Source organism: Chiloscyllium punctatum, chromosome 39 (genome assembly GCF_047496795.1).
Source record: "Chiloscyllium punctatum isolate Juve2018m chromosome 39, sChiPun1.3, whole genome shotgun sequence".
Classification (NCBI taxonomy): Eukaryota; Metazoa; Chordata; class Chondrichthyes; order Orectolobiformes; family Hemiscylliidae; genus Chiloscyllium; species Chiloscyllium punctatum.
In genome coordinates this window covers 41,219,611-41,231,898 of record NC_092777.1, presented here as the reverse complement: position 1 = coordinate 41,231,898, position 12,288 = coordinate 41,219,611, and the positions used below count along the sequence as shown (strand labels likewise).

Here is a 12,288-nt window from a genome sequence, read left to right as displayed (position 1 = left end):
AAGTATTGTTCCTCAAGTTTGTGTTGAGTTTCAGTTGAATACTGCAGCAAACCATGGACAGAAAGGTCATCAAGAGAACTAGGTGGAGACTTAAACCTACAAGCAGACAACCTACAAAGGTTGTGCTTGTGAACTGAATGGAGGTGTTATGCAAAGTGTTCATCCATTGTGCACTTGGTCTTCCTAATGTAGAGAAGGGGATCATGATCAGTAAACAGCGGGAAAAGAAAAGAAAAAGAAAAAAAAAGTGTATTTGGGGTCATGGACAGCCAGAGGAATGAGTAAGGTGCTGCATCCTCTACACTCGCAAAGAAAAAAGTTTGCATTTTGAAGACAGAGGTTGCAAAAGCTGATGAGGGTGAAAGATGAAAGTCCCCAGGGAATACTGCAAACGAAGAAGGAGAGGGGAAGAAGATGCTTGGTAGTCAGATCATACTGAAGCCAGTGGAAATAATATGAATACATGCCACTGATGTGGAAGATTAGATGAAGGAAAACCCTATCATCCTTCTGGAGGGGATGGGAAAGAGTGACAGCAGAGGTCCATGAAATGAATTGAACAAGTTGGGGGGCCTGATAACCACATCACATGGACATTCTCAAGAGGAAACCGAAGGACATATGAAAAATGCAAGTGTGGAAGATTGCATCAAAGGATTCAGAGAAACAGAAAAAAGGAATGCAGTCTTTACAAGTAGCAGGCTGTGAAGTGTAGTTATGGAAGTCAGAGAGTTTAAGTGAACATTAGTAGATTGACTCCATTCCTGGAGGCAGACTGAGAAACCAAGGAAAAAGGAAAGAAAGAGAGAGGGATAGACCAGATAAAAAAAAGAGGAACGAAGGATGGAAATTGGAAACAGAGTCAATAAAATTTGAGTCCATGATGAGACCCAGAGGTGGCACCCATAGTTATCAATCTACCTAAAAAGAAATGAGGGAGGAGGCCAAGAGGAAGGCTGGAATAACGAAGGTTTCACATATCCCACAATAACAAAAAAAAGCATAACAAGGACTCTCACGGCTCCACTCAGGAATTCATGGGTGGGGAGCAAGTTGATGCATGACTGTGACAACGAATTATCTGAGTGGCTTTCCTTAGTCTCAATTTTACATTTAAAGTTCAAACATTTTAACAAAACAAAAAAAGGTGCCTGACCCCAGCTGCTTTAGAAGTTATATATTCCTTCCAAAGCAAACAGCAATGTTAAATGATTTAGGCAAATCAGCTACTTTGAAACCCAACGTTGCTAAATGTACAAACAGCAGAATTTACATTAGGTTACACATTTGCCTTTTGCATACAATACAGGCATAATCAATGGCACATGATAATATCACCCATCAGTTACAGCTGATATCACTAGATGACCATTTTTTTTCCAGTACTCTCTCGCTACTAGCAAGGCACTGGAGAATTGATAACTTCATACTAATGTTTAAAAAAAAGACCAAAACAAAGTATTGGCTGAGTAATGACAAGACAGTCAGCCTAACCTCAGCAGTGGGCAAATGATTGGGAAATTTCTTAGAAACAATATAAAGTTCCTGTTTATTTTTAAAGGCATAGATCAATCAAGGGGAGCCTGCATACCTTTAAAGGGAAGATCGTATTGGAGTAAAAACAGAAATTGCTGGAGAAATTCAGCAGGACTGGCAGCATCTGTGGAAAGAAACAAAGTTAATGTGTTGATTCCATTGACCCTTTTTCAGAACAGACAGTACTTAGGGAAAAAAACTCATATATACACCAAAGACAGGGAGATGGAAGAGGAAAAGGAGTGAGTGAATGGCAGAGCTGTGACTGTGATAGTGAGTGAGAAAACAGCAATTCGGCAGATAAAAAGGGATGGATGAGAGCATACTAGGGAGCATAAATGTTGCAGGATTCCTAAGATAACAAGATGCTGTTCTTCCAGCCAGGCTGAGTCTCACTGAAGTAATGCAGTAGGAAACTGCAAGAAAGTCATTCCCTTACAGACCGAATGTAGGCGTTCTGCAAGGTGGTCACCAGTCTTGATTAATCTACTCAACGTAGATGAGACCACCATGTTTCCTGGTTAATATTTCTATCTCGGGCTTGCTTCAGTGCTCCAGCAAGGCTCAATACAGCATTTTATTTTCTGCTTGGGGATCTTGCAGCCTTCAGAACTAGATCAAGTTTTAGAACTTGAACATCTATGCCCTTTACCCACCCTTTACTCTTGTCTTGACACAAGTTGGTTTCAGCACAGCCAACCCACTTTCACCTGCTTGTGCTCTCCATTATCAGTTTTTCTTTCTCCCCGGCATGTTACCATCCATCTCTTTGTTTGTCTGTAATTTTCTCACTCATTCACAGTCACAGCTCCACGGTCCACTCTCTCATTTCCCTCCGCCTGTCTTTAGCGGACATATCAGCTTTTCTTAAGTCCTAACAGTTCAGAAGGGAAACAGAATTCAAAACATTAACTCTGCTTTCTTTCCACAGAGGTTGCCATACCTTTGACTGCCTAACTGTTGTTCTCTCTCCCATCTCTGGTTTCCAACTCTGCCTGTTCACTTTCACTTTCCTCACCGCCCCCTCCCCTGCTGCACCCTATTCCAGTCTTCTGAATACATATCGCCTTTTCCTTGCTGCTAACAGTCTTGAAGAATGGTCACAGGACTCAAAACAAACTCTGCTTTCTCTCAACAGAAGCTGCCAACCTGCTGAATTTCTCCAGCAATTAGTTCTTGTTTCAGATTTCCACCATCCACAGTTCTTGGTTTTATTTTTGTCTTTTGAGTAACTTGATTGAACTTTTCAGGTAGTAACAAAGAGGCTTGATGAAGGTCATATGTTTAATTTTGGAAAAGCTTTTGACAAGGATAAAGACAACAAACTGGTCAGAAAAGTAAATGCCAATGGCATCCATAAGAAAACTGCATGTGGATTCAGAATTGGCTCAGAGACTGGAGGTAGTGTAATGCTCAGCCAGTATTCGTTTCACAGGAAAGCCGTCTCAGTAGTATTCTCTAGGGCTCAGAACAAAGCCCTTTGCTTTTCATGACACTGAGCAATGATTTAGACTTACATGCAGATGTTGTGAAAGAAGCTGGCAGTGGATACAAAAAAAAAAGTGCAGTTGATGAAGAAAGCTTAGACAATAGAATGACGTCAATGGACAGAATAGCAGCAAATGGAATTTAATTAAGAAGAACTGCAAGGTTATGAACTAGGGATAGCCCTTTATTGGTTGACACATACACATGGGCTGAAAGGTCCTGTGTGTCATATAATCTATTTTTTTCTCTGCTTCACTGTAAAAATGGCCATTGGTTGAGGAGTCATTTTGCTGAAACCTTTTCCTATCTCCAGCTGCCTCAGTTCTAGTGAAAAGAAAAACAGACAGACAGCACATTTAGGCCAGTGTTTACCAATGGCACAATACCCACATAATCCCATGTGATAGATTGTTATAGCTCACTTATCAAGTAATTGTCTATTATCCATTGTGCAATCTCTATTTCTATTGAATATGCAATTGGCAGGGGTGTGAACCATTTCTGAATTCCCAAGGCCATCCCTCAAATTCTTGTACTAAATGTCCTGCATTACAAACTGTTTTAATATTGTCTCCACTGAAGCGACCGTACCATAAAATGACCACTCATGCACGAAAACAAAAGTCAGTCCCAATCAGGCTGACCTCAATGAGACAAAGCTCTGCACTATGCATGGAATAAAGTATTTTTTGTAGCAACAGTGAAAGGACCATTATTCTGTTAGGGTACCCCTGAAATAAGGTTTGTTCAGTTGCAAATGTTGTAAAAGTAAACTAATGGGCAATCTATGTTAATTTGGCTTAATGTGACAAATACTTGAAGAGATGAGTGAATACATTTTTTAAATAATGAAAAAACTTTAGTTGTAAAAGACAAATAAAGATGCATTTTCTGATTTAATAAAATCTGCAAATTAACTCAAAATTGGGAATCAAAAGGTTTATTCATCAAAAGGGTAAATATTATCGAATTACCCTCAGGATATACAGGGTGTATTCATAGAGATTCAAAACCCAGTTCAGAAGACAAATAGTTGAATCAAGCTTTAAAGGTGGTACATTTTCATGAAGATTAAACCATTTCAAAAAGGCAACTTTATAAAAATTTATAAAATAATGGAGGTGGACAGAGAGTTAATGGTAGTTGTCTTTTCCCTGTGATGGGGATTTCAAGAGTAGGAAGCAGATTTTTAAAAAGGTGAGAAGTGAGAGGAAAGAGATTTTAAAAAGACATATGGAGCAATTTTTTTTCAAAAAATATAGAGGGTGGTTCGCATGGGGAAATGAACTTCCTGAGGAAGTGGTGAATGTGGGTACATTCATAATGTTTAAAAGACATTTGGATAAGCACATGAATATGAAAAGGATTGGAGGGAGATGGACCAGGCAAGCGAGACTAGTTTAGCTTGGGATTATGGTCGGTGTGGACTGGTTGGTCCAAAGGGCCTGATTCTGTGCTGTATAATAATGAGTGACAAAAAGTAAACATTCCTTAAACTCTTCAAAAATTGTACATCCTCAAATAGTACTGTATGTATCCAACAGATTTTGGTCATTCATATTTCTTAATTTACCTTAACAATAAATTTGAAATTTTACTTTGGACAAGGTATTCAAGGAAATTTTTTACATCAACTGAATTAGTAAAATCTACTAAATCCAACTCTATATGTACACCAGTGCTACATTAAATAATTAATTGCCGGATTCTTTACACACCAAATTTGTGTTCATAGTACACAGAAATGTAAAAGCATTTTTAATTTATTGTGTTCCCAAGAGATACTATTTTCAGCAGAGATAGGAACAAAATATAAAACAATTAGAAGCAAAAAAACAAACGACTGTGGATGCTGGAGAGGTGAAATGAAAACAGTGCTGGAGAAACTCAGAAGATCTGACAGCATTTGTGAAGAAAAAGAGTTAGTATTTTGAGTCTTCTTCAGAAGAAGAGAGGACTAGAAAATTATGGTTCCTATGCTGTAGAAAATAGAATAGTTTTCATTTCAGGCACCAACTGCTGAACACAGAGATCCACTAGAAGCAAATCTGGGATAAGGTTAAAAATTAGCACTGGCTAGTTTCAGGTGGAGGCAGTGTGGCAGTAGGATCTTACATGATCTAAGAAGACCAATCAAAACGGTTAACAATTTTATTAAGCACTCAGTTAAAGGGACATGGCATGACTTTCATGGGTGAAAATTGGTTGCATGGGCTGCATGTATTGTCAGGTGCAGACCGATCATGTATGGCCCAAGGAATTAACTGGACCGGATGGAAGTTTGAACACCACAAAAAGACTTGCTCACTGAGGAACAGGCACAAGAAGCTCATCACAATGGGTAGGAAGTGAGCAGTAATCACACAGGTAGTCTAGGGGACTGCAGCCCTCTTGGGAACACAACAGCAGGTGTCAATGCTGTCAAACAGAAATGGCGGGGAATTTGAAAATAAGGAAAGCTACAGCTGGTGTTGGTGACTTGACTTGCTGACCAGACACCATGTACTGAAGCCAAATTTGCTAATGATGCAAAGAGGTGTTGGAAAGAAAGGCTGAGGACAATACATTAACTTCCACTTTCAACAAATCAACTTCTGCCATTTCTACTTTCAACAGGATGTCACTACCAAATCAATCAGCACCCCTCCCCACTTTCAATATTATGAAGTGACCAATCCTTCCACAGTATTCTGTTCCACTCTTCAATTATCACCAACACCATTACATTTGTATTCATAGTACACAGAAATGGAAAGTAAAAACATTTTTAAATTTATTGTCTTCCCAAGAGATATACTCTATTTTCAGCAGTGATAGGAACAAAATATAAAAACAATTAGAAGCAAAAAGGACTGTGGATGCTGGAGACAGGTGCAAGGGGGGAAATACAACACCTGCAACTATTCAGGGTTAAAAACACTTACAAGTGAAACAGTAATTTACTAACACTCTTTCAATTTAGTATGCTGTATTGTATTCACTGCTCATGATGTAGCATATAAGTAATCACTCTGGTATTGGGGAAGCCAAATGAGTCTGCAGACTGCTTTGCAGAACATTCATATTCAATTGCAAGCATAATTCTGACTGTGGTGCCTTTAATTTTCCAAGCCACACAGTCTGCTGTCTATCCACACCTTCTATTGTTTTAGTGTAACTCAAAGAACTTTGCAATCTTTCAGCTCAATAATAAACTAGATCTTTCAACAGGAAGGTAGTCATTGCAGCAGCTCAGATAGGAGATGTGTTGGGGCCATGTATATGTGCCAATATACCCAACAAAGCAGTAACTACTGGGGAAGTTGAAGCTTCCAATGGGATATTATCGTTTGTCTGTAACCTACCAATAAGGTCTCCAACTCTTAAGTTGAGTTGAAGTCTTCACAGAATTGACTCATTTGCTTGAATAGTTACACAGGAGAATTAGAGGGATGAAAACCGGCTCTAAATCTTAGATAAACTATAAAAATTGTCCATTCTCCTGAACTCACCACTGACCACCAGTTCTGTCCCTTCCTCAAATCGGACTTGACATCCTCCACCCAACATCAAGCCTCCCTTGACATCCCACCCCAACCAATCAGAATCCATCCTGCCTTCAATAGTCAATGCCACCAAATCTCCACCTGACCTCACGACCCAACTCCCCCCAACCCGGCTCTTGCCTGATCCAACCTACTCCCTCAGCCACTTACTACCCTAGCTAGATGCCCACCTATCCTCCAAATCCCTCACTTCATTCATTCAAGAATTAAGTATGTAGCAAATGTCAAAACAAGAAAAACTAATAACATTTACTAATTATATGTAATTAAATACTTGGTAGAAATTTTTAATAAGTTGCATTTACAATTTGACAATAACATTGTATTGAAAAAAAAACATAAAAGGGTGCTCTTGCAGTGTCCCTACTTGTGAAGCAAAAGATTTGCATTCAAGTTCCACCTGCTCTAGAGGTGTATCATAACATGTCTCAACAGGCTGACTTACCATATTTTAAAAAATACTTTAGAAAAGAAAGCTATGCAATACCTAAAAGATGCTAGAGAATTTTAATTGAACTGAATTTGTAGTTTGAATCCTCATGACATCTGTTGCTGCTCTTAAGGGCTGTTCCTTGCTCCTCTGGTGTCATGAAGGGCTGGGCTTTGCTTTGCCTGTGGTGCATTGAAGTCTGCCCAATTCTCCATGATGGAGGCTTCAGGGAGCAGCCAGCATTAGAAGAATGGCCATAAATAGCAGGTAAATAGGTACTTTTGTCTGCAACTGGAATAAATTGTTCTGGCCATTGAGTTGAACCACTTTAGGTTATAACCACCACTCATTATTTGGACATTTTATCCTTTCTCAGCCTAATTTTGTTGCCATCTCCTTTTGCCATGCACCATCTTTCCTATCTGGCACCATAACACAAATCTTCCTCTTTCCTGCTCCCCCTTTTCCTTGCTGCTGTAAATGCTTCAAAAAAACAGTTAATATTGAAAACAAAATCATCTCAGATTTGCAACATCCATACATTTTGTTTTTACAAGCAGTACATTAGGAGTATTACGCCTGAGGAAGAGGATTGGGCCATTCAGCCCTTTAAGCTTGTTCCATCGTTTGATAAAATCATGGCTGATCTTGAACTGATCTTAACTCTTTTCAGGTCTGTCCCACATGACCCGCAACTCCTTTGTCTTTGTCTATCAAAAGATGTTCAACTTACACTAGAATAAGCTCAAATGACCCAAAACAGCAATGCCTCTTGGGAAAGAATTTCACAAACTATTTACCCATAGTGAAAAAAGACCTCCCAACTCCTATAGTCAATGCTCTGACCAATAAAGGAAAGCATATCAAACATCTCCTTCATTTTCCTATTGACCTGCAACTCCACTTTCAAGGAATTATGAACCTGCACTCCAAGGTCTCTTTGTTCAGCAACAGTCCCCAGGACCTTACCATTATGTGTCTAAGTCCTGCTAAGATTTGCTTTCCCAAAATGCATTTACATTTTATCTATATTAAACTCCATAGGTTTATGGTAAGAGGGTAAAGATTTAAAAGGGACTCAAGGGGCAACTTTTTCATGCAGAGGGATGTATGGAATGTATGGAATGAGCTGCCAGAGGAAGTAGTGGAGGCAGTTATAATCACAACCTTTAAAAGGCATCTGGATGGTTAGACAAATAGGAAGGGTTTAGAGGGATATGGGCCAAAAGGGATTAGATTAATATAGAATATCTAGTAGGCATGGAAGAGTTGGACCGAAGGGTGGTCCCATGCTGTACATCTCTGTAACTCTAATTTCTCTCTCCGAAGGTTATGCAGCTTTGGAACTTTCTGTCTCAGAAAAGGGGAGGAGGTGGGTGATTAAATACTTTAAATTTAGAGGTAGATAGATTCTTGCTAGACAAGGAAAACAGAGGTTAAATCAGGGATAAATGGGAAGGTGAAATTTGAAACAACCAGCTCAACACAATCTTATCAAAAGACAGAAAAGACTTAGTCATAGAGAAGTACAGCATGGAAACAGACCCTTCGGTCCAACCTGTCCCTGCTGACCAGATATCCCAACCCAAACTAGTCCCACCTGCCAGCACCCGGCCCACATCCCTCCAAACCCTTCCTATTCATATATCCATCCAAATGCCTCTTAAATGTTGCAATTGTACCAGCCTCCACCACTTCCTCTGGCCGCTCATTCCATGCACGCACTGCCCTCTGTGTGAAAAAGTTGCCCCTCGGATCTCTTTTATATCTTTCGCCTCTCACCCTAAACCTATGCTCTCTAGTTCTGGACTCCCCAACCCCAGGGAAAAGACTTTGTCTATTTATCCTATCCATGCCCCTCAATTTTGTAAACTTCGATAAGATCACCCCTCAGCCTCCGGCACTCCAGGGAAAACAGCCCCAGCCTGTTCAGCCTCTTCCTGTAGCTCAAATCCTCCAACCCTGGCAACATCCTTGTAAATCTTTTCTGAACCCTTTCAAGTTTCACAACATCTTTCCGATAGGAAGGAGACCAGAATTGCACGCAATATTCCAACAGTGGCCTAACCAATGTCCTGTACAGCCACAACATGACCTCCTAACTACTGTACTCAATACTCTGACCAATACAGGAGAGCATACCAAACACCTTCTTCACTATCCTATCTCCCTGCAACTCCACTTTCAAGGAGCTATGAACCTGCACTCCAAGGTCTCTTTGTTCAGCAACACTCCATAGGACCTTACCATTAAGTGTATAAGTCCTGCTAAGATTTGTTTTCCCAAAATGCAGCACCTTACATTTATCTGAATTAAGCTCCATCTGCCACCTCTCAGCCCATTGACCCATCTGGTCCAGATCCTGTCGTAATTGGAGGTAATCCTCTTTGCTGTCCACTACACCTCCAATTTTGGTGTCATCTGCAAACTTACGAACTGTACCTCTTATGCTCGTATCCAAATCATTTATGGGAATGACAAAAAGTAGAGGACCCAGCACAGATTCTTGTGGCACTCCACTGGTCACAGTCTTCCAGTCTGGAAAACAACCATCCACCACCACCCTCTGTCATCTACCTTTGAGCCAGTTCTGTATCCAAATGGCTAGTTCTCCCTGTATTCCATAAGATCTAACCTTGCTAAATCAGTCTCCCATGACCTTGTCAAATGCCTTACTGAAGTCCATATAGATCACATCTACTGCTCTACCCTCAATTTTTTTGTTACTTCTTCAAAAAAAAACTCAATCAAGTTTGAGAGACATTATTTCCCACACAAAGCCATGTTGACTATCCCGAATCAGTCCTTGCCTTTCCAAATACATGTACATTCTGTCCCTCAGGATTCCCTCCAACAACTTGCCCACCAGAGGTCAGGCTCACCGGTCTATAGTTCCCTGGCTTATCTTTACCACCTTTCTTAAATAGTGGCACCACGTTTGCCAACCTCCAGTCTTCCTGCACCTCACCTGTGACTATCGATGATACAAATATCTCAGCAAGAGGCCCAGCAATCACTTCTCCAGCTTCCCACAGAGTTCTCGGGTACACCTGATCAGGTTCTGGGGATTTATCCACATTTAATCGTTTCAAGACATCCAGCACTTCCTCTTCTGTAATCTGGACATTTTGCAAGATGTCACCATCTATTTCCCTGCAGTCTATATCTTCTATATCCTTTTCCACAGTAAATACTGATGCAAAATATTCATTTATTATCTCCCCCATTTTCTGTGGCTCCAAACAAAGGTTGCCTTGCTAATCTTTGAGAGCCCCTATTCTCTCCCTAGTTACCCTTTTGTCCATAATATATTTGTAAAAACCCTTTGGATTCTCCTTAATTCTGTTTGCCAATGCTATCTCATGTCCCCGTTTTGCCCTCTTGATTTCCCTCTTAAATATACTCCTATTTCCTTTGTACTCTAAGGATTCACTCGATCTATCCTGTCTATACCTGGATATTGAATCATTGATTCATCAATCAATGAAGTGCTTTGGGATAACTGGAGAATGTGAAAGACGTGAATAAAAGCAAATTTTTCCTTTGATGAAGTTGCATTAGTTTAATCCCCCTCGAGCACATATGTTAATTCACGGATCTGTAAATTACTTGCCATTAAATTTGGAACGTTAATTTCTATCTAAACAGTTAAATTAAAAGGCAAAAGATGACAAATTATCCTATTAGATGTCATGCTTGGCAGTACGTGTCTTATGCTGGGCAAATTTTCAGCTACAATTTAGCTAGTTTTAATTCCCCTTCTTTCCCAAGTTGAAACTTTAGGCAATTAAAATGTAGGAATCGTTACAATGCACAAATGCCAAACAAAATGAATAGTTCACTTCACCAAATAGCTGCAAGAGACTTGAGAGATATAATACCTTAGCTCTGCAGCTCATCATGTTACTACTGAGGAGGCACTGCAGTACATGCTATCTACTGCGCGAGAGCCACTGTTCAGTTTTTTTTTAAAAACTAGAAAAAAAAACAACCAAAAGAGATGACATTCACAGAACATACAAACAAACATTTCATATTCAAATCATTATTTGAAGTCGAACAACTGTTGTAATGCATGCCAGAAAAATAACCTGCATGGAGGTACAGGTATAAAACATGTCAGAGGTCAAAACTGGCCCCAGATGGCAGGTGCCAAACATGTTTGACAAGCAAATCAATCCTTTGTACTGACTAAGTAATTCAAGGCCTAAACTAGACAATTCTTCCACATTCCAAATCCGATGCCCAAAAAAAAATTCACCTCACTAACAGAACCTGATGATCTTATTAAACAGGGTCACTCCTAATAACTCCACAAGTCAATACGCCAATGGCTCTGGACAAGCAACATGAAGCCTTCCATGGTCTAGTGCGAGTAAGCTGCACAGTTTTGACTGCTTAAAATTAAATAAAGTATCCAAATATTTGATACAATAATATGGGTTTGTAGTATATTGTATTGTTTGGGAACTAGGATTCTACAGTAACATTAAAATGGGGTTTTAGGCTTACTTCTGTGAAGGTAACTAGTTTTGTTTTTTAAATAAAAAAAAAAGGATCATCAACTCACCTTTTTTTAAGCATTAGGTCAAGAACAGCCTATCCAAGAAAAACACACGACTTAAGGTAAATGATTACCAAGGTAACTAGGATGGTTTTTGCTCAGGTATTTACAATGTAAAGCTTTCATACCATAAATAAAAGGGGTCAGAGGGAAAGTTCATACCAGCAGATACACTGTTTAAATGGCCTCAACACAATTAAAGCAAAGAGAAAATTCATTGAGAGTTAGCCTGTCTCTGTATGTTGGGGAGAAAAGGGAAAATAAAACTCACATCTTGATATGCAGAAAGTCACCAAAATGAAATGCTTGCAAACTTGTCAATTGCATAAGAAATTTTATAGTGAGGGGAGTAATTTTTTGATGGGGTTAAGTGCTGCACAAGATATAGCTGGGAGCAAAGGGTTGAATCTTTTTTATTGTTTATGATAAAAGTTTCAAAATTGTCCTATATACACAAGCTGTGATTTCCCCCTCCCCTGCCTTTGTACAATAAAGTATATTCTTCTTTTAAATGTACATTAACAGCCCCACGTGAACAAGTGGCTGACCATCAAATTGCTAAAATATAGCCTTTAGTCAGTCAAGATTCACTCTGGGATCTAATTTGGTCAGTTTTACCATCAGCTGGGATCATGAAATCAGCAACTGCACTTAAACTTTCTGGATGCAAGCAATGAATTAGCTTTTCACCTATGCTGGTCAAATAAATTCAACTTCTGATTTCT

At 39.5% G+C, this 12,288-nt stretch overlaps 1 protein-coding gene across 2 annotated transcripts in view; it reads right to left on the bottom strand.

Moving 5' to 3' along the window:
• Nucleotides 1-12,288, bottom strand: part of ccdc57 (coiled-coil domain containing 57) — a 183,516-nt gene that overhangs the window by 154,347 nt on the left and 16,881 nt on the right. The window contains exon 4 of one of the 2 annotated variants that reach the window (XM_072558516.1): nucleotides 1,592-1,660. The exons of the other annotated variant lie outside the window; for it this stretch is intronic. Within the exon in view, the coding sequence (XP_072414617.1) occupies nucleotides 1,592-1,660 (69 nt within the window). The remainder of the gene's footprint in view (nucleotides 1-1,591; nucleotides 1,661-12,288) is intronic. 2 annotated transcript variants of the gene reach the window in all.